This window comes from Epargyreus clarus, unplaced genomic scaffold (assembly GCF_041222505.1).
Source record: "Epargyreus clarus isolate Ecla_fem2 unplaced genomic scaffold, WU_Ecla_fem_2.2 ptg000009l, whole genome shotgun sequence".
In the NCBI taxonomy this organism is placed as follows: Eukaryota; Metazoa; Arthropoda; class Insecta; order Lepidoptera; family Hesperiidae; genus Epargyreus; species Epargyreus clarus.
Window position 1 is genome coordinate 4,241,608 of NW_027332217.1, and position 25,404 is coordinate 4,267,011.

The 25,404-nt window shown below is 34.3% G+C and overlaps 1 protein-coding gene across 2 annotated transcripts in view; it reads right to left on the reverse strand.

Moving 5' to 3' along the window:
* Positions 1 to 25,404, reverse strand: part of LOC140744796 (Kv channel-interacting protein 4) — a 170,003-nt gene that overhangs the window by 100,156 nt on the left and 44,443 nt on the right. The window contains exon 1 of one of the 2 annotated variants that reach the window (XM_073076460.1): positions 24,250 to 24,406. The exons of the other annotated variant lie outside the window; for it this stretch is intronic. Within the exon in view, the coding sequence (XP_072932561.1) occupies positions 24,250 to 24,355 (106 nt within the window). The 5' untranslated portion in view covers positions 24,356 to 24,406. Of the gene's footprint in view, positions 1 to 24,249; positions 24,407 to 25,404 lie in introns of those variants that run through there. 2 annotated transcript variants of the gene reach the window in all.

Consider the following 25,404-nt stretch of genomic DNA (forward strand, 5'->3'; position numbering starts at 1 on the left):
TTGTTCTAAAGTTCCTTGGTTGTGGGTATTGTTTTGTACCGCCCCCACCGCTAGGAGATAAAATGGCTAGCGGCCAGTTTAAAAACAAATGAAAAAAATGTTACTTTGAAATCCCATATCTCATAATTGTATAATTATTATTATTTTTAATCGGATTTTAAATTTTAAATGATTTTGTACGCAAATAATACTCTATTAAAGCTTAATATTATAATTATTAAAATAATAATTATTATACAACACGTCATTTTCTTTGATACCCAGTCAACCTTAAATAAAATTAGAGTAAAAAATGCACCCAAGACATATTGTTTACACGTACCGTATGTTTATAATTAAAACTATTATCCATACATCAATCTATTACTCGATATTCCGGGCGGAATCTGTAGATCACCGACATAGTTTCGGCTGACGAGGTGCGGTTATTGAATTTCATAGGAGACTGCGTTATAATGTGGTTTGAACGCTTGTACCAGTTCACTTCGGTACACGTGGGATTATCTGATAATAGGTGCTTATTCGAAATTGGTTATGTGCGTAACTGGAATTCTATGCTTTCATTTTACGTTTTATTTACATACTTATGTGGTGGATTCAAATATCTATTCTCTATTTGTGTATAGGAAATTGTGATACATAGGTGGTTACGAGCTCTGTAGTTGTAGTAGTATTGTTTTTTTTATATCGGATCTAATGCTAGTGTTATTTCACATGATTTTCTTCTTGGAAAATAACATGTAGAATGAGATTTATGCAATTGTATAAAACCGTGTGATTTCTCATCTTGGTTCGTTATTCTATAAATGTTCGTATTTTGCAATACTTTTCACTCAGCTAGGTACAATTCCCACGAGTATCAATAGCTCGAAAGCTTAGTATTGCATTTTGAAATGAATGTGCGATAACGTTTTTGCTAGGTTTTCATGGAAAATATTACAATTCTAACTAAATTATATTTTTCGCTTGAATATTGATACTGTGAATTGTATAAAGCTCCTGTAAAGACGGCTTGTTTACAAAGTTATACCCGGAATAAATTATTAATTTCTACATTCAGACCCAAAGATACCACAAACAATATCGGCTTAAGTATAATGGAACGCCTTTGTAAACTTGTCTCCTTTGTAAACTCATGCTGTTTCAATAGTTCGCGGTCTTAGCACTGCATTTCGAAATGAATATCATAATATTCGTTAATTAAATGCATTGTTTTGGGCTCCCTTATTGCTAAGTCGGGTAAAAAGCTCTCACTCTATGAGAGCTTTTTACCCGACTGCGGTGGCTATGTATGTGTGTATCATACTTCAGCACTGTACTTATTAACTAAAAAGGTATTATTAATTAAAAAGGTTACATTGTAATAAAAAACAACTTAGAATATTTTAAAAGGTAAAATGGAAAGAAAATTTTAAATTTTTAAAATTCTCAAAGCTCTTTAATTTATAAATTAACCGTCCTCCAAAGCACTGAAGCACGCATGAAATTTGGCCACTAACTAACCCCCATCAAACTTTCGACCACACCCAACGTTGCTTAACTTATTAAATCAGTTGCGTTCAACATAACATTCTTCAATTTCACTACAAATCTGCATTAAAGAAGCTCTGAGCTCCAGTTCTGAGTAGAAATCCCGTATTCCGAGACATAAATCGATTTGAATCGCAATAACAAAGTGAAAACAAACATTCATTTCGATATAGCTTCGCGTAAATAAAATTCAGCGTATGCATTCAGCTTCCGGTTTGAGTAGAGACAATCATTTTGGAAACAGAATGGACATATAACCAGTTAACAACCATGTGATGCTATAGCAAGCCAATTAAAACCTGTGAGGATAGCGTGGCACCGGGGGCCAATTTTCAGACATCTAACACTTATTTTTCGCTCGTAACTTCGAACGGCCATTTCAAATATGGGTGAGTGAAGATTGATTAAAAATGTAAGGTTCAAAAATTTAATTAATAAGTTTCCATATGGAGTTAATATTCCATATGGAAACCTAATGCTAAAGCAAGCACCATCACCATCTACTTTCGGTTTCAGTAAAGATAGTAGGTACAAGCATAATACGTTAAAAATTTGCTATATTACTTTGTTGGTATGTAGGTACATAGGCATGAGAGCGTCACATCTTACAGTAGAATGTTAAATCAGATAACTTCAAGCGTGATTATTTGATTAGCTTAGCGACGTCATTCTAAGTGCAATATGGCGGACGTCTGAAAATGGCGGGCCAATTATTTTTATGCACCCCTATGAAAATCAAATAAGAGGGTTTTCTGAGAAGAATATGAAAAATGCATCTCTTTAATAAGTTAAAGTAATATTACTCCAGTTGATACGTTGTAGCAAGCCAATTAAAACCTGTGAGGGTGTCGTGGCTCGGGGGGCGAATTTCCAGACATCTAACGCTTATTTTTCGGCCGCGGCCTCGAACGGCCATTTCAATTACGGGCGAGTGAAGGTTGACGTCAGGAATTTTAAGCTATTTTCGGGTTGACCGCCCCGTGAAGCCTTCGCAAGCCACTGATGCATTATAAATAGTTCGCGAAGATTTGCTTATGCGAATTGATTAGACACGGCCCGCTTCACACTGGTAATGAAATTGTGGTTTGTGAGGTTATTGTCGAGTTGAAAAAAGCTATGTTAAAGCTCTGTTTTTTATTCTTAGTATTTTTGTTTGTTATTATTAGTTTATTCTAATGGATATTCTACCTATTTTGATTATGTACGTTGTTCGTAAAATTACTTTCTAATTTTTAATCAATATTGGAAATTTATATCATGCAGCAACTACACAATTGTATATATATACAATTTCAATGCAGTCATCGGGATTCGTATATTAAGCACACACCTATGACTTTACTTACTAACATATTATTATATTGTTCTGGTGAAGAAAATATCGTGATTCTTAAAACTGTTAAAGATCGTCATAGATTTCTACCTGTATGCTTTATAGTTTACATCATAATTAGCGTAAACTGAAAGACCAAAATACTGTTATTTACAAGGACAGACCCGTAATCATACTACTATAATAAAGAGTTAATAATTATAAACTAACTATCTATTTAATGTCCTTAGTCATCGCATCAAATCATGAGGTATTATTTCTCCTAAGAGAAGACAAAAGATTAATCCTAAGCTCCAAGTAATATATTGAGACCATTAACTAAGTAAGTGATCACACACGAGCGATCTTATTAATCGGTCAACACGGAGCTTACCTCCAATAGAATGCGAACACAAAACATAATACCTACTAGTAGGTAAAGCCTCTTAGATTCTAAGCAGATAATTAAGAAATCAGATTTTACATAATTATCGATTAGGAATGATTATTAGCTATGTCAATATTCGTGAGCATAAATCCTTTATATACTTTTTAGGTTTTGGTAATCAGTGTGAATATAGCAATATTCTACACCCATGTATTCTACATGATGGCATGTGGTTGGTGGTCACAGTTCATGAAAATTTGTAACTATAATCGACCACATGAAACAGGGATTCTACCTGATACGCCCTCCTGGTCGCTATATACAAGTTATCCTTATGCGAGTTTGTTTTATTGCTTCTCCATTTGTGGCATTTCCATGATATTAAATCAATTATATAATTATCTGTTTATTTAAAAATATGTTTAAGGCATTATCTGTAATCGTACAACGTGGCAATATTATATTATTATTAATTATTGTTTATAAAATATTGTTCATAAATTAAAGAATAACCAAAAGCTCCTCTTTGCAAAATGTATGTTATAAACACATTCAATGCTTGTTCAAAGCATTACATTTGAGAATAGAAACTTACTCGTGACTATTTTCTAAAGATATGAATATGCGCATATTAAATACAAACTGTAAAGTATTTCCATACTAATATTATGATACTAGACTATTTAATGTGTAAAATAGGTACATTATTCATGTTTCTCTATTAATATGCAATAGAGCGGAGGTAGCCTAAGGTATGAGGTTTTCCTCTTGAGGTACAAATCATTTCGTATTTTTGGTATTATACATATATGACAAAACATAATCATATTTTTCAACGAGGAATGAAATCCTTATGCGGAAAACTATACAATAGAGCACTGTTTGTGTACGTAGCCAACGAAGTAGACCTTCTATGAATTCTAATTATCCATTTTGTACCCAAAAGAAATTTCTAACATAAATTGTCCTTACAGGTCACTTTTTAATTTCCAAGTTCACATATTCACGTATATTTTATACCGCAATTGGATAGAATTAACCGAAATAGTAATAAAATTCCGACTACAAACTTAGTAATAAAATTTAGGATTTTGAATTCTCACGTTTACTGCTCGGGATCTAAAACTAAGCCGCCGGGCTATTGATAAGAGCCGAGGTGAGCTTAGATGGATCAGTGAGCTTTACAAGATCACTGAAATGAATTTATGTAAAATTATGAATTTAAGATTTTTAATAATAAAATTGTAAAAACTTGCGTATTTTATTTATTAAAATAAGTTCCTAAATTTATTTTAAGGGTAATTGTAGGTCCTTAATAATCCTCCTCCAAAAGTTCTCAAAATAATGGTGATATTTAAAAAATGTAAAAAAATATTTAATTGACTCCTGAATTCCTCCAGTCTGTCCTAGGGATTCTTTAACTTATCAAGGACCGATGACAATACATGATTTTAATAATTTTGTCCAATTCAAATTTTGTCTCATCATGATCGTCAGTATTAATGATTTTACTTGTAGGATTTTAGCGTGGATTATAGTTTTTAAACTATAATTATTTAAAAAATGTTGAAATGTAAAGTGTACCAATTTTAATTTGGCCAGTGTGGGATAAACTTTGATCTAATACTTTCTAATTCTAAGAGCCCCGTGGCCATAAGTGGTATAATAATGGGTTAAAAGATAAAAAAAAAAATGTTTCGACGGGCACGTTAAGCGGCCGATCCAGGTTGTTATCATAGGATAGCAATCGTTTAACTTCGTCGGAGGCGATAGGTAAGCATCCGACATGGTTTGGCCACGAAACGCTTTTCTCCAATAATTATTGAAGCAACGTGTTGGAGTCATAGATTAGTAAAGATTACTCACTCCTAACAAGAAAATGTACCCAGTTTTGAGAATTGAAATAGTTGCGTAAAAAAGTTTTGCCACGTCTCCGTGCTAAAATGTCCCTAAAATATTTGAAATTATTATTATAAATTATTTAATTATCATGTAAATTACGCAGTATTAGTTATTTATTCGTAAATTTTCTCTAAAAATGTTTTTATTTGTCAAGAATTCAAAAAAAGAACTTACTATAATAAGCCATTTGCGGCTGCATTCAATTTCAAGGCGGCGAAGTATCTTTACTAATCTATGGTTGGAGTACACTCCTCCTTTAGTTATGTTGAGAGATTCGAGCCCAACAGTAAGACATAAAAGAATTGCATCCAGCAGTAAAACCTGCAAGTTAATGTATACGTGACTATCGGAAGTTAGTGAGCCACCCGAAGCGTTTCGACTGAAGCTGTTATTGATTGAACTGCTCTCTCGCATGGAAATGGTTGTGAAAAATGTCACTAGTAGCCACTCGTCCGAATAACGTCCGCGGTTGATATCGCTTAACCGGATATATCGTTTAAATATTATTCTGGTGCTTCAATATTTATTGTTTTGTGGGATAGTTTTATGCGTTGTTGAAAACCATTAAAACAATTTTACAATGCAAACGCGAATCGCTGATTTTAAAAGTATCATGTTTGTTAGTAACCGAACATTGTCCACAGAGCTAGGTGTAATTTTATTGTCCCTGTAGTCTCGGGACTAGAATAGGGGTCCTCTTGGCAACGCTGAGGACAGCCACCGGGGGGGTTTTAGTGCGGTAAGAATCCCACATAACCCCGTGTAGCTCCCACGACTTTGGGTACCTTTTGAAGGTTTCCCCCTCGTAACAAAAAAAAGGTGTCATTTTATATTACGGCATTAACCATATAAGTATATACACTCCTTTGCAAAAAAAACGGGCGGGTTTGATTTTTTAACATTATTGGTAATAATTTAGTTCTTCAGAGGTTTTAATAGCCAAACTATGTTACTGGCACTTAATAAAGAGTCTGGGTATGAAAAAAAGTTCATTCCAAATTCAAAACTTTTGTTTTTTAAATTATTAATCCCTTTTTCATTTTGTGACACTTTTCGCGGGTTTGCGGTTAAAAGGTTATCAAGCAACTAAAAGTAACTTTTCGTTATTTTTAGTACAACAATTTATGTTTATCGCATAATTCTGCCTTATTGTGACTTAAAACAGATATCTTTGTGTCTATCGTAATGGCAGAAAAAGCAATGAGAGCTAGTAAAATTATAGCGCTGCTGGAAGAGGGGTGTAGCCAATGTTACGTCTCACAGCGGTTAAACGTGAGTCGTTCAACCGTACAAAGAACCTGGACTCGATACCAAGAGACAGGTTCCGTTCAGAGAAGGCAAGGTTCTGGGAGAAAACGTTGCACACAGCCGCGAGACGATCGCTTTTTAGTGACTCAGGCGCTGAGGAACCGCAAATGCAGTTACATAGACCTCAAAAGAAACCTTGAAGAGGTACGAGGAGCACAAGTTAGCCTATGGACTGTGAGGAGAAGACTTTTAGCTGCTGATATACGTAGTCGACGACCAGCGCGGGCCCCCAAGTTACTCCGTGAGCACCGGATTGCGCGGTTGAGGTTCGCTAGAAATTGCCTATCTTGGACACCAGGTAACTGGAGTAGCGTACTCTTCTCCGATGAGGCTCGAATTTGTCTGCATGGTGAGGACCGACGTCGGCGAGTGTTACGAAGACCAGGGGAACGCTATGCCGATGTGTGTTTTGAAGAAATCACCCCTTATGGTGGAGGGTCCGTTATGTTTTGGGCGGGCGTAACTTCCAACTATCGTACCGAGATAGTATTCATAGAAAATGGCTCACTAAATGCGCATAGGTACATAACAGAAATCCTTTCTCAAAATGCACAACCCGCACTGACTGTAATTGGTGAAGATGCCATTTACATGGACGATAATGCTCGGGCCCACCGTTCTGGCGACGTAGATGCTTATATGCAAGAGGTCGGTATTCGTCGTTTGGATTGGCCAGCGCGGAGCCCCGACCTTAACCCCATTGAGCATGTTTGGGACCTCCTAAAAAGGCGAGTACGATCTGTCCAACCACCTCCACAAAACATCAGAGAGCTTAAACGTGTAATCTCGACTGAGTGGGAACACATTCCACAGGACACCATCAAAAGCCTGGTGGGAAGCATGCCAAGACGATTACATGCCGTAATCGCTGCAAGAGGAGGTCATACTCGTTATTAATTTTTATTTTTTAATGTCTCTTTTATTAAAATACCATAAAAATACTCGTAGTCTTAATTTCATTATACCCATAAAAATGTCCATTTTAACACGGCTCTCTGTTTACATTGACTAAAACACCGATACCAGGATAAAAGTGTTAAAAAACTAGATTCTCATTGATAATAAGAAATTTCTAGTCATCCAAGCTAATGACATACTAAAAATATAATAATATTTACCCATAGAAAAGCTAAGGTAAAGTGTGTGTGTAAGGTGCCCGTTTTTTTTGCAAAGGAGTTTATTTTTTATAAGCTTAAAGAAGCAAGGAAATATTCAGTCCATCTGATGAATAGTGCTCACTGCTAGCAATCTGACCATTAACCCTTGATAGTAGGTACTGACTTGTTAGCTGGACTGTTATAAGACCTGTCATGGTCATGAGTACTGTTTTCTTGTTGCCTAGTGGTCTTCATTCCTGCCTGCCTGCCTGCAAGGTTTGATCACAGATGCATAGCTATTTCTAGGGACTAAGCCGTATAATGTGTACAAGAGCTGGTATGCACACCCAAGTGCTTCACACTAGAAATAGATGTGGTACCGTTCCAGTACCTTTCATCTATTCTGTATTGTATCCCACTTGTGTTTTTCATTTGTCTTCTATAAATAAAAATAGCATCACTTGCATTTGTAACAAACGCTAATTGGCCCCGTACAACCGTTTATCGTTGTAAAACGTCGCTATCTCGTAGCAACGCACTGTGATGAATTAAAACAAAAGGAATTCTACGAGAAATTGGCCAAGTGCAAGTCGAACTCGCATATGCAGGGTTCCGTACTTGTTCCGCATTTGTCAGTATAGCAGCCATTGAAGTAAATACATATTAAATTCAATATATAAGGCAAAAAATACGTGTGGCACTCGGAGACTGCCGCGGTAAAGCTATTGCATAGCATTTTTTATGCTATGAAAACGCTCAGAAGGAATTCCAGAAATACAATATATTCTTCCATAATCGTCAACATTTACATTAATACATCTTTATCCACTATTTTATCATATCTCCATTATATAAGACATTGCAAATATCAGCTGACATTTCATAACTCCAAGCAAGACTGAACATTCTAAAATATAAAATAGAAGTATTTAATAAGTGACGTAAAGTATTAACAACCAGCAATATAAATGGATCAATGCGATGTGCCTGTAACATTTGGCCGAATGTTACAGGTACATCGCATTTTTCATTAATAAATGCACTTTGTTAATTCATATTTAAAACACTTTGTACACAAATTATTTGTACCATAAATCATAATGGCGTTTTGAATTTGTACTGTCAAGTCTGTCAGTTGTAATTGTACATTTAAAAATTACAAACACTCTTTTACGTTATTTTATCAATCCAGAATTCAACATAGCTTATGTTGATAAAACATATTATTTGGATAATATGGTAATATAATTTTGAATTTTATAATGGGAATATAAAATGTACTTCCACGCAATTTTAAGATTTCCGCACGAATTGTAAAAAATGTGTATTACTGCCATCTGTGTTCAAGTTGACGAATTAAGGTTATCAAATAAAATAATAAGGAATGTAAAATAATACTTTCTTCAATTATATCCATATTTTTCTATTGACAGGCCACAACTCGGTTGCCTGGAGACTTGATATCCAACAGTCCTCCACCGCTATTTTCACTTACACCACCAGGGGCGCCGGCAGCATTTGGTCAAGATGACGGCGCACCAGTATGCCATTTTCAGTTCTGACTTCATAATGGAGTCTACCTAATCTTCGGATGACGACTCCGAACTCCCATTTAACTCTTGGGTTGGTGTAACTGCGGACTTGTACCTTATCACCTTGTCCGAACTCCTTCGTTGGCGGTGCATTGTAATGTAATCTGGATAGTGGGGCGGATTTCTTAAATAAGGCATGCATATAGGTTCTTACCTCTCTGCCGAACATTAACTGATAAGGTGATAACCCTTTTGTATTAGGTGTACGTCTCAAGCGTGCCTTGACAGTTAACAGTTTATCTAATAAATTTCCGCTCTTGCCGATATAAAAGAACATTCAGGTATTAGCCGATTATTTTCTTTTTGTACATTCAAAGATTTAAATTTTAGCTTTGTATATATTGCTTCAAATTCGTACCTGTATTTTATTTCCTCTTCTAACATTTCTTCTTCTGTAAGCCATTCAATTTTTTCTTGAATCGCGTAGAATTTCTTCAAATTTTCTTGTAAAGAATTCAGTCGTATATTTATTTCTTCATTGTCATTTTTTTCTATTCGGATGTAATTTTCCGTTCGTTTCATTAACCCACGTAATGTGGCTCGTATTTTCTTATTGTTTTTTAGTTCATTCGACATCTCGTCGCCAATATCAAATAAAATAATAAGGAATGTAAAATAATACATTATTCAATTATGTATATCCATATTTTTCTATTGACAGTCAACAACTCGGTTGCCTGGAGACTTGATATCCAAGAAAGGTGTTATTAATTTTCGTTACGGAATTTCTCGATTCGTTCGCCGCGCTCAAAGCCCGCGATAAAAGCTATGCAATAGCTTAAAAAAACATCGAAAAAGAGTGGTTTCTTGTATGGCGACCCACATTTATTTTTTTAATGTAATAATATTTTTTTATTTTTAGTATTTGTTCTTATAGCGGCCACCCTTATACATACTAAATCAAGTGTCTATCTATAACGGTTCAGGTAATAGAGCCCTGACGGCGAAGTTTTAGTAATAGGGTTCTGTTTTTACCCGTTGGGTACGCAACCCTAAAAATGAGAGTAAACTTTTCTGTAAAAGCACGCGTTCAACGGTGCAGTTGTTTTTTATTGATTAAAAAGTAATATCGTTTGAGACACGTACACTAATTAAGTATGCATGGATGCGTTGGCTAGCTTTTTACGGTCTACGAGTTTGAAAAGAGCGAGTTAAAAATAAAATTGGGGCGGCTACTGGAATTCAGGCGTGAATTTGAAGCGATTTCGATTTTTATTTACACGAATTGAATCACAGGGTTTTGTTTTCATTTTATATTTTTATTGTTTTTAACACGCTTTTATTAGCTTGGGTTGGATGTATGTATGTGTGTATGTATTTATGTATGTATGTATGTAACTATGTAACGGCATCTTTGAACCCGATTTCTATCCACTTTGAGCGTTCAGTTTAATTCAACATTTTGAAGAATTATTAAAAACCGATGACAATACACGACAGTAAATAGTATAATTGTGGAAAAGGTGTGGGGCGCCTTTCGAAAACTGATAAATGGAGCACCCCACGCTTTTTTCACAATTATACTATTTACTGTTCCTTAAGTGATTCCTAGATTGAAAATTATTTTCTACTTTGTAGTTGATTATACTCGTATCATCAAAGCGTGTTTTTTAGTTTTTTAGTTTATATTTTTGTGGGGGCGGTTTCAATTTCAACATGGGGGGTTGATTCGTGCGTCCTAGGACTGTGAATCGATATAACTACCTATATTTAATGTCACTTATGATATTGCGTATGCATTTTGAATGTTCCTGCTCGATCCACTTGTGATCAATGAAGACCGCAAGCCTGTGTCACCCTGTACGCGTAATTTGTATTAAGTGATCATATTTTCTTTTTTTTTAATATGTTCTTAGTTGTTTGACTTGCAATTTTATTACTGGCTTAACCCTTTAATAAGTAAAGATACTTCGCCACCTTGAAATTGAATGAAGCCAAAAAAGGCTGATTTGTCAGTAATTTTTTTGAATTATTCACAAATAAAAAACATTTTTAGAGAAGATTTACGAGTAAATAACTAATACTGCGTAATTTACATAACAAATAAATAAGTATTTCAAATATTTTAGAAACATTTTAGCACGGACGCGTGGCAAAACTTTTTTAAGCAACTATTTCAATTGTCAAAACTGGTTACATTTTCTTGTTAGGAGTGAGTTATCTTTACTAATCTATGGCTAAACCCGTCTACGCTTTACCATCGTATTGTCTAATTATTAGGGAAGTATATAAAAGATCCGTTCCTGTTCTCATTAGAACTTCAGATCTGAAACGTTGTCCAAAAAAATTAAAAACAATCCATCGAATATCTTGCTATTTAAACACAAATATATTTAAAGTTGAAAATGTATATGTAAAGATTCTACGGTTTTAAGCTCTTTGTTTATTATTTCGCGGTAATTGACCAAACAAGGCGATGGTTAGGTACGATTTATCTTCACTGCTTTTCATATAACTAGATGCGAACATTTATTAGCTAGAACAACATTACTTAGTCTAGACTGTAGACAATTTTCAACAAAATTGCTCCAAACTGGCATCAGATGGTAGACAGGCAACTTATACGAGTATCTTTAGGTTTTAAACCATTATGGAACAAGTAAATAGTGGTTAGTTTTAAAAGAAATTTTATTTGTAATATCTCTTTAACAGATTTCGTATACAATTTATCAATCAATTGTTATATATCTACTATTTCTACAAAAAACATCAAAACAATGGGATTGCACATAAATTGGTAGAACTTTGAGCGTAAAACTTTTGATCACCCGTCTTCTTATAATATTAGCTACTTTAGATCTAGTGAAAAAAATAACTGAATGTCATACAGCTTTTGGCACTTCCAATATTATATACGTACCAATCTTCCCTTACATTGTGCTTAAGCGCTAACCCAATAATTGTTCAATGGTGTTAAAAACAGCAGACCACGGTGGCGCCTCTAGCGGTAAGATTTGGCAACCGCCCTCCTTATTCGCCAAGTCAGAAATTCGTGTTTAGTATTTCGTATTTCAACGCCGTCGTCATAAACAAGTTTGTCAGACACATTCGGAGCAAAGATTTTATAGTCGCATTCTTCAAGTGAAAGCGTAGCTTTACCGTCCCAAATGAGTCGTATAATATAGAATAGCTTTAGCACGCGGTTTTACCCGTTTGCAATCAATTTTGGAACAGCATAATTTTGTAGTCTTTATGAAGTGATATGTCTTTATTCCGTGTCTACGTTTCCGTGTACACAACCCCACATTAGGATTCCCTGTGTCGTCGGTGCCGTGGACACATTCATAGACAAATACACAAACACCCAGACCCAGAAACAGAAATCTAAATTTATCATTTAGATATCTGTCTGGCCGTGGATCGAACCCGGGACCCTTTGCGCGTCAAAACGGTGAGGTGACCGTTCCGCCACGCGGGTCATCATAGTCGTCATGTTGAGTCTACATAGTTTGGTTTCGGTTTGCAAATCTACACAAAGTAAATCAAACGCTCACACGTTTTTAATTGCGATAGTTTAATAACCATACGCGTAATTATATGTGTACGATGACCAAATAAGTGCAGGATTTTGCAAGACGAAGTCATGCAGATAGAGAGACAAAGACTTGTTATTCTTTCGGTATGGTCTATTCCGCTATTGCGTTGAGCGATATGAACGCGTAGATGTACGTTATAGTGTGTTAAGAGGATAATCCAAATTTATAGAGTATGAATTAAACATACTAATAATTTATCGGACACTTATATAGTTAGCGTATTGTGTTACTACAATTTAGTTCAAAGTTAATAATTGCTACCAATATCGTAATAAATGTCTTATTTTGATATTACAAACAAACCCAACATTTTTATTTATTTGTATAGATTAGTTACACCGCAGACAAATAAATGGTTGTAGATTTTATCTTCTGTTTAACACAGAGCGTATAAACACGGCCGGAACGGCAATTAAAAGGGTCTAACCTTTGCCGTTGCCAAGCCGTTCTCCCCCGCATTAACACTCGGAAAAAATTACGGGAAATCCTTAATTTGCTTCGGCCGTGATAAATGACCTCAATAAAATATACCTAACTATAGTACAAATTTTCAGAAGATACAATGTTTTTTTTTTAAGGGTTCTCACTACAGCATTAACATACTATGAGCGTATAGGTTTAATGAATATTCTCAAAAAAGACACATTGTCACTTACTTGAGAACAATAGCATCATAAAAGTTTTACAATTTGTCGTTCGTTACAGTTATAGTTACACTATAAAACAAACAAATAAGATTATGCAATTTGCTCAAAAATAAAAAGATATAAAAAATGAAATAAGATAAGGTAAGGCGTATGAGGAATGTGTTAGACAAAAATACCGTTTCTAGTTAAAAGTATTATAGTTGTTGGTCAGTGTGAACTATATGATTTTAGAGTAATCGCGGAATTCAGACATTTTAATATGTAATGGGTACTCACGACACGCAGTGTGTTAATTTCGTTTGGCGATATTTCGAGTTGCATGGATCGTGGCAACGGCGACGCACGACGAAAACTGCAACTGGGTCGAATTATCGGCGAAAGAAATTAAAAATCCGCGTATCTTGAGTACCTATTTTATATGAAAATGTCAGTGTGAACTGTCTCGTGGGTAATCTCATATTTAAAAAAAACGAAAAATATTTTTAGCCTAATGGTAAAGAGTAGTAGGCTGACTCCATAGAGTAAATTTTTACACAATGATATCTTATAGTGCATAATATGTTCTCCACGTATTATAGTAATGATACATTTTAATAACATAAATGGATTGGCAGTCAGCTTGCCAATTCCAGTGCGATTAGAATCGTACAAGAGACCAATCCAATATCGTTCTAGAGCTAGAAACAATAAAGCAGGGCCCAATAATCAGTTGATTTTATTAGATTTACAACTTACTACTTGTAAAAAAAACGTTTCTTTTTTGCAACAGAACCTGGTTTATAAGTAGGTGTTATATGATAACATGTGATTAGTCATATTATTGTTATTATGTCGAATGAATGTCTCATTCCGGTCCATTTATTCATTAATTGGTTAAATGCATTCAACCCAATGTCCAAAATAATTTAAATGAAGAACTTAAACATTGTATCTGCCTTATGTATATGTCATAGTTTTATTACATACGCGTATACATTTTGATTTATATTTCTATATGGGTCATACTTTTTATGGCTCTCTGGCGAAAGCCAATATTAAATACCTAATTTTCTATAAAATTATTACAGAAACAGCGAATATCTTTGCAATAAAACAGAATCCTTTTTATAACCTTTCAGAAAATTGCGGATAAAATATTGTTGCCATTGATCGAAATGAGCTTATTTCAAAAGATCATGAAGGATTTCTCATTTTTTCATGCTATGTAACATAATCTAACAAAATTAGTAGGTAAAGCATGATTACAGTACCGTTACCGTGATAACCGTTTTACATTGGAGCAGGTATTACTATATTTACTATATTTAAAAAAGCACATCTGTATCACTGATAATTATGATATAATTATATGTAACTCGAGTAAATGTAAGTAATAAGAGTATTTATATATTTTATAACTTTATGTAAGATCTGTGTTGGAGTGAGACAATTGTAATCGTGTGTGTAACTTGTTATATGAGGACCACGAGAGCTGGATGTGTACTGCCGACAAACTGGCCTACAGTTTGGCAGATTTCAAATTATGTTTATTTTGTAAGTCTTCTTTATTAAATAAATGAAAAAAAAAAAAAAAAAAAAAAAAAAAAAGGTTAGTCTACACTTTTCGATTAAGATCAAAAAATTATAAGCAATCTTTTCTCATGTAGGTATTTTTTGTATAAGACTGAAGTAGCTAATGAACCTGCATTAAACCTGATGGTACGTAGTCACTGCCATGTGTCATGGACATCAGAGAGCAATTTCACCTGGAAGAACGATTCAATCAGAAGCCGATCTCAAATGCCGTTCCACTCCTGAGAACTAAGATAGTCAAATTTAGGTCAGCCGATAATGTCACTTACTCGTCATATAGAAGGCTTCTTGACCCGGGATCGAATTCCAAAGCCTCTATTTAGCGGCTTAATTTTGTATTCCTTCATATTAACACGTGTTGTCAAACGAATATCTATATTTTTAGAATTAAGTTCGTAACGCGACTTGCGACAGGAATTGAATGATAGCAAACTTCATGTAAAGGAGTCACGTTATATCTCTCTTATGCGACTTTCGGTATCACTATTTCTCTTTGAATTACATTCGTGTGTGTGCGTACGAGTATCAATATTCAAACAGACAAGCAACGTGCGCGGCCGATTGTATAACCTCAATATCGCGTGTGTATTTTTTATTTCCATCGTTATGGAAGAGAAAATGGCCGCTGAAATCTGTAAGAATATTTTTTTCAAAAAAACGTTGAATCACTCTAAAACTTGGCATGTTTGGCATGGCATTGTTTTCTTACGGAATGAAAGTGCACCTGGTTCGATTTAAAATTTAAATCAACGACAATACCGGAACACTGCATCAATATTATATTTCGTATGAAATACTCGTATTAACTGACCTATATAATATAGGTAAATGTTTTTTGACTAATTTTATATTAAATATTTTGTAATCCTTTTCCCTGTAATCCTTTTGTGATTTCAAAATAGCTTTTCAACATAACAAATACTTCTTATTATACAAAATCTCAAGATATTCATCTCATCCTCTAGGTCCTCTCTACGAATAGCCTCCTCAAGCCTCGTGCCTCTTGACCTAATACTGCTAAGTAATATTTTATATCGAGCCACGTAAGGGCATACTAGAGATTTGGATCACAGCACGACCTTATTATTAAGATAAAATATTTAAAAGGGGTTTTTTATACTTTATGGCCCCACGGAAGGCATCTCTGTGTTTTAGGTGAGATGGGCATTAGAAGCACAAGAAGACAAATATACAAACACCTAGACCTAGAAAAGATCAAGAAATTAATCATATAGGTGTGTGGTTAACCAGGGATATAACCCGAAACTCTTAAGTGTCAGGCCGGTATGGTGCTCTCCCTCTCGGCCTGCGGATCGTTGAGATTCACTACAAAAAAACGGGCATATACTCGTATTATAAGACATAATATATTTTAAAACAATATATTTTCTTTACTGAATGCATGTATTGAAGAATATATTCTATATTCTTCAATACATGCAATACTGATATCTGTATCTCTTTTCCACAATATGATATACATTTTAAGACAGTCGAACGAGAGGGTGACGATAAATCCTAAAAGCAATTATTCTTCAAGCTGTCAAAGTCTAGAAAGGTAGAAATCCAGGGACTATGATAAATAATAGGTCCCTGTTCTCTAGGCGATAACTCTATCGTCGCAAGTAAAAGGCCGCGGCGAAAAAACCTTATCCCCAATGTAAAGTATGCGACAAAATTTCCCTAAAATGGAACTATGTATGTATAAAATTTAGGAACATTTTGACTTGAATATAGGAATAGCAGATAAGCACGCAATCCACCTGATGGTACGTGGCCACTGCCGCTCATGGACATCTGTAATTAACCCCAGATAGGATATTGCTACCTGAGGAAGGCCATAGATGTGCCGCTACCCCTGTGTGTATGAGTATACTTTTATAATCCATTCCTGTATCCTTAGTATGATTTTTTACTAAAATGTATGAATGTATTTGAATTTGCCCATACATTTTCAATTAGTTCTGATACAGTTCGCTAGGGGCGCTGATTGGAAATGTATGGGCAAATAAGTAAACAAATACAACTGATGTTAATGAACTGATGTTAACTAACATTTAATATACTTTGTCTTTCATAGACCCTCCATAGATGGTTGTCGATCTTCTTTATTATTGGATAGTTTCTAAACCTTGTAGATCTAATGCCTAGTTTAAATACACCGTATTAGTCACTGGATTAGTGTAGTGAGTATGCTTTAGAACTGCCCTAGTTACCTTAAAGGGAGGCAGTCAAGTTCGGTAAATCGTAAATTATGCAAAATAATGAACGGCATAACTATTATTCAAAAACATCTTGGTACAATAATATTATAGTCATAATATACATGTTCATAAATTAAACAGTTCGCGTTACTACATAAAATAACAGCAGTGATTCAGAAAATTTAATTTGAAATTAAAGCGAACGGGTTGTCTATGTAATGATGCTGGTAAACTAATTAGTTTTGTCGAGAATCAGATTTTGCGGTCGGGGCCTGGTAAAGCTCGTATGACTAGAGCGGGCTGTTAGGTATTTCTTTGTTTAATAAGTTTACTTTTTTTTATAATATAGGAGTAGGAGACGAGCATGCAGTCCACCTGATGGTAAGTGGCTACTGCCGCCCATGGACATCTGTAATCAACCCCAGATAGGATTAGATATTCCTACCTAAGGTCGGCCACAGATGCGCTGCTACCCCTGATGACTAAGCTGGAACGCCTCGGAAAAGTCTGTCTCCCTTACCACACCCTTCAAACCGGAACACAGCAGCGCCTAACACTGCTGTTATTAGGTAGAAATAGGTGTGGCGATGATGCCGCCGGAGTCGATCGACAAAGGGTTCTACCACCTTCAAAGCTAATAAGTTTACTGTATTATTAGCTGACTCGGCAAACGTTGTGTTGCCATATAAATAAAAATATGTTAAGGGTGAACAGCGCTTATCACTTAGGGGTATGAAAAATAGATAGTAGCCGACTCTCAGAGCTACTGAATATACATATAAAATTTGGTGAAAATCGGTAAAGCTGTTTCGGGGGAGTACGGTAACTAACATTGTGACACGAGAATTTTATATATAAGATAATAGTTACAGTTAACAATGTATTTGTTAACAATATTATTTTAACTTGTATCATGGTATAGGTCGCAGTGTCTCTTTTATCTCTAAATTTTAAGGTGGTCATGGGAAGAAAGGTGGTGCTTACATCGATTTCACGAGGCGTGCTATCTTAGTTTCATTAATAGTAACGTTTAACAAACTAGGTTAAGAGAGGCCAATGTGCAGCAGTAGACGTTTGAGATCATCACACAGACACGTAGGTACAAATGGTATCCCCCTCGAAAAAAAAATAAAGGTACAAATGGACACGTACATAGTTACACGTACTAAAATGACGGTAATAAAACAGGTACCTTTATTTAATCATCAGTTCAGTCATCTGTTTCTAAATCTTAGCACTAGTGCTCAATTTATGTTTTGCCCTTTACTATTTAAGTTCATTAAAAACACTAAATCTTAGGTTAAAACATTAATTCTTCTCATGAGTCTTGCGGCTAACGTCGTTAAAAGTCGTCGATGAGAACCAATACATACGAACGAACGGAGTATCTATGTGATTCTCGTGTTAACTAATTAGTTTCGCTGGAGAAACAGAATTAGCGGTCGTGAGCCGACACAGCGCTCACACGATTAGAGCGGCCCATTAAGCTTTTCTTCGTTTAATTAGGAATGTATTAGTCTTCATTCTGAAATAACTATTTCTACTAATATGACTAATGTGGTGACTAATACACAGAATCTAATCAGAGGAATGACGTAAATATTTTGAACTAGATAGAGCTAGACATTTAGAGCTGGGTGAAAGTTTTTAGTAGTTCTTATTTAAATTGCCTTATTAGTTCGTATGTATGAGAGGGTCAAATGCAAGTGAATTTTAAACTAGTTAATTACAACCGATTAAGCTGAAATTTTGCATACATGTTTGATTTGGATGGCAATGCATGGTTTAATTAGTAACTTCATGTAACATTAGTTACGCTTTAATATGGCGGACTACTTATTTTTATGCACCTCCATAATTAGGTGTCAAATAAAAGGAATTTTTGAGAACAATACCAAGATCAAGATGACGTTACTAAAAATTGTTTTGAAAAACTTTATTTAATACATTATTTGAACTAAATAGAAAATAAGTTTATTTGAAAATGATGAATGAGTGCTTCGGGTGTTTTGTTGCTTTCATGTATTATGACTATTTTTAAAAAGAATTTTAAGGAATAAAATCATTTTATATTTCGAAAATCTCGTTCTCTCATACACACTCACATACATATTTCCAGTACTAAGTGTTACAGATGAGATGGCATTTACAATTTGGGTAGTTCAGTAACAAACGCTGTAGTTTCTCTCAACGCCACATTAAATAGATTTTGTTTTTAATTTAAGTTGTTTTTAGTTTCACAAATATTTTGATACAAAGTGCATGCTTTATGAATATGTAATGCTGTTGCGAAAGCGTGTTTGTAATTTAATCGGCCAGTTTCAGTACGTTATTTACCGAACAAAGTTTGTAGTCATCGTCTCTACCAGTGTTTACATATTACTTATGGACGTTGGGTAGCCTATCGACAACTTTACAATAAATAATTTAAAAAAAACAATTGAACAACTACTTATATTTCGTTTGATTTTCTTTTTGGTTAAAGCATGAAAACGTATGTGCCAGATCAATTCCAAGACGTTTAATAAATAATCGATATTTAATTATTTCTTAAACTGAAATAGCATAGGAGCTTGTAGACCAGTTGATAAGAAAGGGGTAGTGACGAGATACAATACAACAATCTCATAGGAAAATTCTACCTAACCTATAGCGTGATTTCATATATTCATTCACCGTCGTAAACCTTAACAACACAGTAATTTCCTTAATAATAATAAAAGGTATATTATAAGTTAGTGCGAGCTATAATAGGTACATCATTATTTACTTAACGTTAATAATGTTAATTAACAATAAACGGAATTACTTAATAAACTGCTTATGTGACAGCTGACACAGTTTGCGTTAAAATTAACCATTACCGAGGATAAAACGGGGTCATACACTTTTCCATTAAACTGCTCCGCGACTTGATGGTTTTTCATAATAAGTTTCACAATCATGGCACATAGTGAATATTTACGGTTAGTTCTCTTATACATATCTTAATCCAATATTTCAAGCCAAACCAACAATACTTTTTTAATAATGAAATTGGTTTACAATGTGTTAAGGCAAGCTTATTTTTTTATTTCAATCTGGCCACTTATTCAGAAATGTTATTGTTAGCATATCGGTATCAGTATCTATTATTTGTTTTTGTGTGTGTTTAATATGTAATTTCAGTGTTACTCTGATATTATTTTCTTCTACTTTGCTATTATTTTGCATTTTTAAATAGAAAGTTAGTCTTCAGTTAAGGCGTGTAGTGGTAATAGGCCACTTGTGTACCTATATAGCTTCTACTTGTAGTCGTCATCAACCCGTTATTGTCGTACTGCTGCTGGGTACGGGTCTCCTCTCAGAATGAGAAGGATTAGGCCATAGTCGACCGCGCTACCCAAGTGCGTATTGGTAGACTTCACATACCTTTGAGATTTTTTTATAATCTCTGAGCTATGCAGGTTTCCTCATGGTGTTTTCCTTCACCGTTTTAAGCAAGAGATAATTAATTTTGAAAAATCAGAGGTGAGTGCCTGGGATTTGAACCTCTGACCCCTCATTCGAGAGACCGAGTTTCTTAACCATTAGGGCTCATTAGGCTATCATTACTTGTAGTACATACAGTACAAACAGTATAAACTTTAAATGAACAGTTGAGGCTGTTTAAATGTTAATAGTGATAGAATTTTAAAATCCGTTTGAGATATTGTTAAAGCATAAACAAACTCTCTTTTCAAAAAGAAAAGACATGCTCGTACTAGTATTACTACTACTACTTAGTAGTACTAGTATTACTAGTACTAGTATTACTAGTCTTAGTAGTACCAGTATTACTAGCATTATAGGTATTTTAATATTTTATATGTAACATTTGGTCACATGCTGCTACGGGAATAAAGTTACTTGTTTAAGCTTGTGTTTAATGTTGAGACTTTGCCATGAGTCCTTTTCGGAGCCAAGCGACAAACACAATTGCATCTAGAGTGTTTGAATGACACCTTCATTAGAGCCGTTGACGTTTCACAAAATGTTTATGCGAATTGCTCGGATCTCGGCAAGTTCGAGAACAGAGTCTGTCCATTAGAGTTGATTGTTGTTTGTGGCAATATTACACGAATGAAGTTTATGCCGATTGGCATAAGCTGGTATTTAATGTTGAGCTTCGTGGCGATGCCTTTCTGGACCAGGCGACTAATATAATATCTACAGCACTTGAATGACATGTTCATTAGAGCTGCTAATGTTTCACAGAATGTTTGCACGAATTTCTTAGATCTCGGCAAGTTCGAGAGCAGAGTCTATCCATTAGAGTTGATTGTTGTTTGTGGCAATATTACACGAATGAAGTTTATGCCGATTGGCATAAGCTGGAATTTAATGTTGAGCGTGACCGTGCTTTTTCGGAGCAAAATGATAATCATCTAAAACATTTGAATGATAATTTTATTAGAACGGTTCGTTCCACAAAATTAGAATCTGAGCGAATCGCTCGAATACAACGAGATCCAGGACAGTGTGCCTATTAGAGTAGATGGTCATATTATACTAAGCTACATATGTCTCTGCGAAATATAGAAACCAGTATTTAACATTGGAAATTTGTGGTGATACATTTCCCAGCAAATCGAGAAATACAATGCCACCTAAAATTCTGAATGTCACCATCGTTAGAGTCGCTGACATTTCACAATTTTTTTGGGAAAAGTTCTCGGATTTTAGCGAGTATGAGAGTAGTATATCCATTAGAGTTGATGGTTATTTGCAGTCATATTATGGTATACGAGCTCTTGCCCGCAGCTTCGCTCGCGTTACGAAGTAATATTTTCATCCCCTATTTTATCCCCTTGGTGTTAGAATTTATCAAAATCCTTTCTTAGCGGATGCCTATGTCATAACATCTACCTGCATGCCAAATTTCAGCCCGATCCGTCCAGTGGTTTGGGCTGTGCGTTGATAGATCACTATGTCAGTCAGCCACCTTTGAGTTATATATATTTAGATGTGACATATGAGAAATACTACGGTGAATCTATTGCCTAATGAAATACTATGGAATGTGAGTTTCTCCTTCAATTACAATATATATCCTATATACAACTTTACTGGGTGATGGAAGTCTTAAAGGACAGTCAAATAAATTTAAGGACAGAAAAATGGTATTTGATGGACCCGTGGATACTAACATAGGTATTTCATTTCTATTTTACATACGATCGTAATTTTCAATTTATAAGAATAGCGACTTGTATTTTTAAAATTACATTGTATTTTACATTGGTATCTGACTAAAGTTTATTTTAACTGTCCATAACTTTTCTCTGCTTGAAAACACTCCAAATGAATTGGAAAAATATTTGTGTTTGAGTGAGCGAGTAGATTGAAATCATCTCAATCAACATACTCGTATGTTATTTATTCCCGGTTTTTATACGCATTTTAAAAATCCAGTGTTTATTTAGTGAAAATTTAAAGTATCGGATAGTTTGTTTTAGCCCCAGTCTACCACTTAACTATACTGATATTACGTCTAGAAAAACTGAATTCATAGCTACCTTATCATGAGGCTCATCAAAGTATGCACAAATTGAACTAGAAATTGTAATTAAATATTAAAGTTAAGTATGTTATTCTTCATTAGTATTATGATTTGTGTACAAAATATAGTTGTTATCATGGGTTATGTATCAGTTTTTTTTTACAATAAATTAGTCTAAGTATAAAAATATACACTTTTAGTATGTAGCGAAAAATTCTGTGCTACGCAGAATTTTCAGTAATCAAAAATGTAATTAATTTATGTGCAACTCGTATTAGTTTAAAATTTATTATCGTTGAGTAATGTATTCCCTTACAGCTTTTGAAAACTTTGTTGCAAGTACCCTGTTAAGTGTATGGAAAGTTTTCTTAGTCAATTCGTTAAAAGCACTCAGAGTAATGCAGTCTCCAACGCGTTTTTGAACATTCGTTTTTAAGGATCCGAAATAATTTGCTATCCGTCTTCAAATATTCTGTTAATATAGAATTTGAATCTTGGAATATTTATTGCAACTTAATATACCTATGAATGTTATTGTTTTATGTAATGTTATTTTATATTATTATATGTAAACGATAGACGATACATGACGTAATAAACTTAAAATACGTAATAAATTAAACTTATATGTTTAAGTTAACCTCCTCCTATCTCTTCACTGTGTTAACTAAATTAATACAATTTCAAAAGTTTTGTACCTATAAGCCCATAATCTTCTATAGCCTCTTTCCGATTACAATGTAACTATTGTTTAAAAAGTTTGTTATTAATTGATTTATCTATTAGTCAGAATACGCTACCATTCATAATAACATCACTATCGTAAATTTATACGATAAAGTCTACGTCACCGCACCATAAACATGGAACCATAAATAACAACTCCGTCATTATCTACATCTAACATAGATATTTGAATAATAACAAGCCGTTGTAATATTGACAGTGAAATATAGAATCAATGTATAATAATAATTCAAGTCATTCTCGAAACAATATTGATTAATGAATAATACGCAAAGACGAAAATGTCAGAAATTAATTGTGTTTTGCTGATGAAAGAACAAACAAATAAACGCGCTTTTCTTAATAAGAGGAGTCGTTAATCTTGTTATGAGTTTCGTCAATTATTGACTTGAGCCTACTTCTTCACGTAAATGTAGTAGCTAAGATTATAGTAGTTACGTGTAGCAAGGTCTGAATTAAAGAAATCCATACTTGATATTTATGATAAAATGTAGCTGCATCTTCTGAAAATAATATTCTATTTTACCTACTGACGAAAGTTACTTGCTATTATTTCGCTGTATATTTTGGTATAAATTTTATAACGCTAATCGTGTTACGTGTAATCTTCTACGTGATTGACATAAAATCCTAATACAACACATGCATCATTCATGAACAATAAGCATAATTAATTACTCAAACACTTTCGTTAACAAGGAATTTAGAACGCAGATAATCTGATTGCTGAACAGCTTCCGATAAAATCAACGTTGTAATATCTATTACTTTTCTTGAAAGACGTTCTCAATCGTTTTTATTATTCACAGATGCTACGCTTGAACGCTTCACAGAACCAATGTTTGAACTTCACGCCACATCACTAACTTTGAGAAGAATCGGAATGCACTTACTGGCGATTTGTCTGAGCGCCGTGACGGCCGACTTCAGAGTATTCAATGTGCGCCGCCGCAAATTCTTCCTCAGAGAAAAATTCTCCATGTCAATGTTCACCGACATCGTATCTCGTGCCACTTGGCGGATTATTGAAGCGAACACCTTTTGTACTGCGGTCCGGGAATATACTGGTAAATGCATATCAGTTACAGTCAGTACCCACTCGAATCAGGAGGTGGAATATTGGACAGTGGAATGCGTAGAGATGCTGTTATAGCTTAATTTATTCGTTGGTTCGTTTTTATTATGACTACTAAAATGAAATAAGAGAATAATATATGTACGAATATCTTTACAGTGATTGGGAAAAGAAGATTTTTTAGTTTTGCGTACTTATGAACAGTTCAGCCTAAGATTTAAATAAATCCACTTGTTTTTTTTTTAAATACAACACAATTTTGTTACTTAAACTAAAGCATTAATATTTTTTTCTTGTAAAAAAGAGGACCAAAATTACAAAGTAAATATATTTTTAAAAATATTTTATCTTGTTTCACCGTAATCTCGCTTGACTGGAAACGATTATGGAATCTAAGATATGGCACGTTTTTCTAAAATGGTTGTTCGTTTCTACTCTGAAAAGTCCCTTTTTGTTATCATTTGAAAACACGGTAGTTGCCACGGAATCTCTTATGGTTACATTGCAGCACCAAAGTACATTTGTACTGAGAAAAGCAAACAACATCCTAGCACTCTCTTGGTAAAACAAAACAAATATCCAGCGAACAGCAGTCCAATTCCCGCCCTAGAAAACATGAAGCCAGTAACAAGCATATGCCGTGTAAACAAGTTCAACCAACCGTTACGCTTAGATTGTACTAGCAATTTCCAGAATAACATTCTACATGCATTTCGGCATGCTGCATAATGTTTGACAAACATTGTTACATAGCATATAAATTAACTGCGCCCAATGCTCGTAGGCACTTAGTCGGACCGTATTACTTCATTCTAATTACGTACCTTTGTAGGATAGCCTTAAACGGTGTTGTTCATTATTTATAATTTAAATTATTGTATTTTAATTTTAATAGAAATTATTTGTGTTTAATCAACAAATACAAGCGTAATAACTAATTTGATACCAATCAAAAATATTACAGTCAATAAAA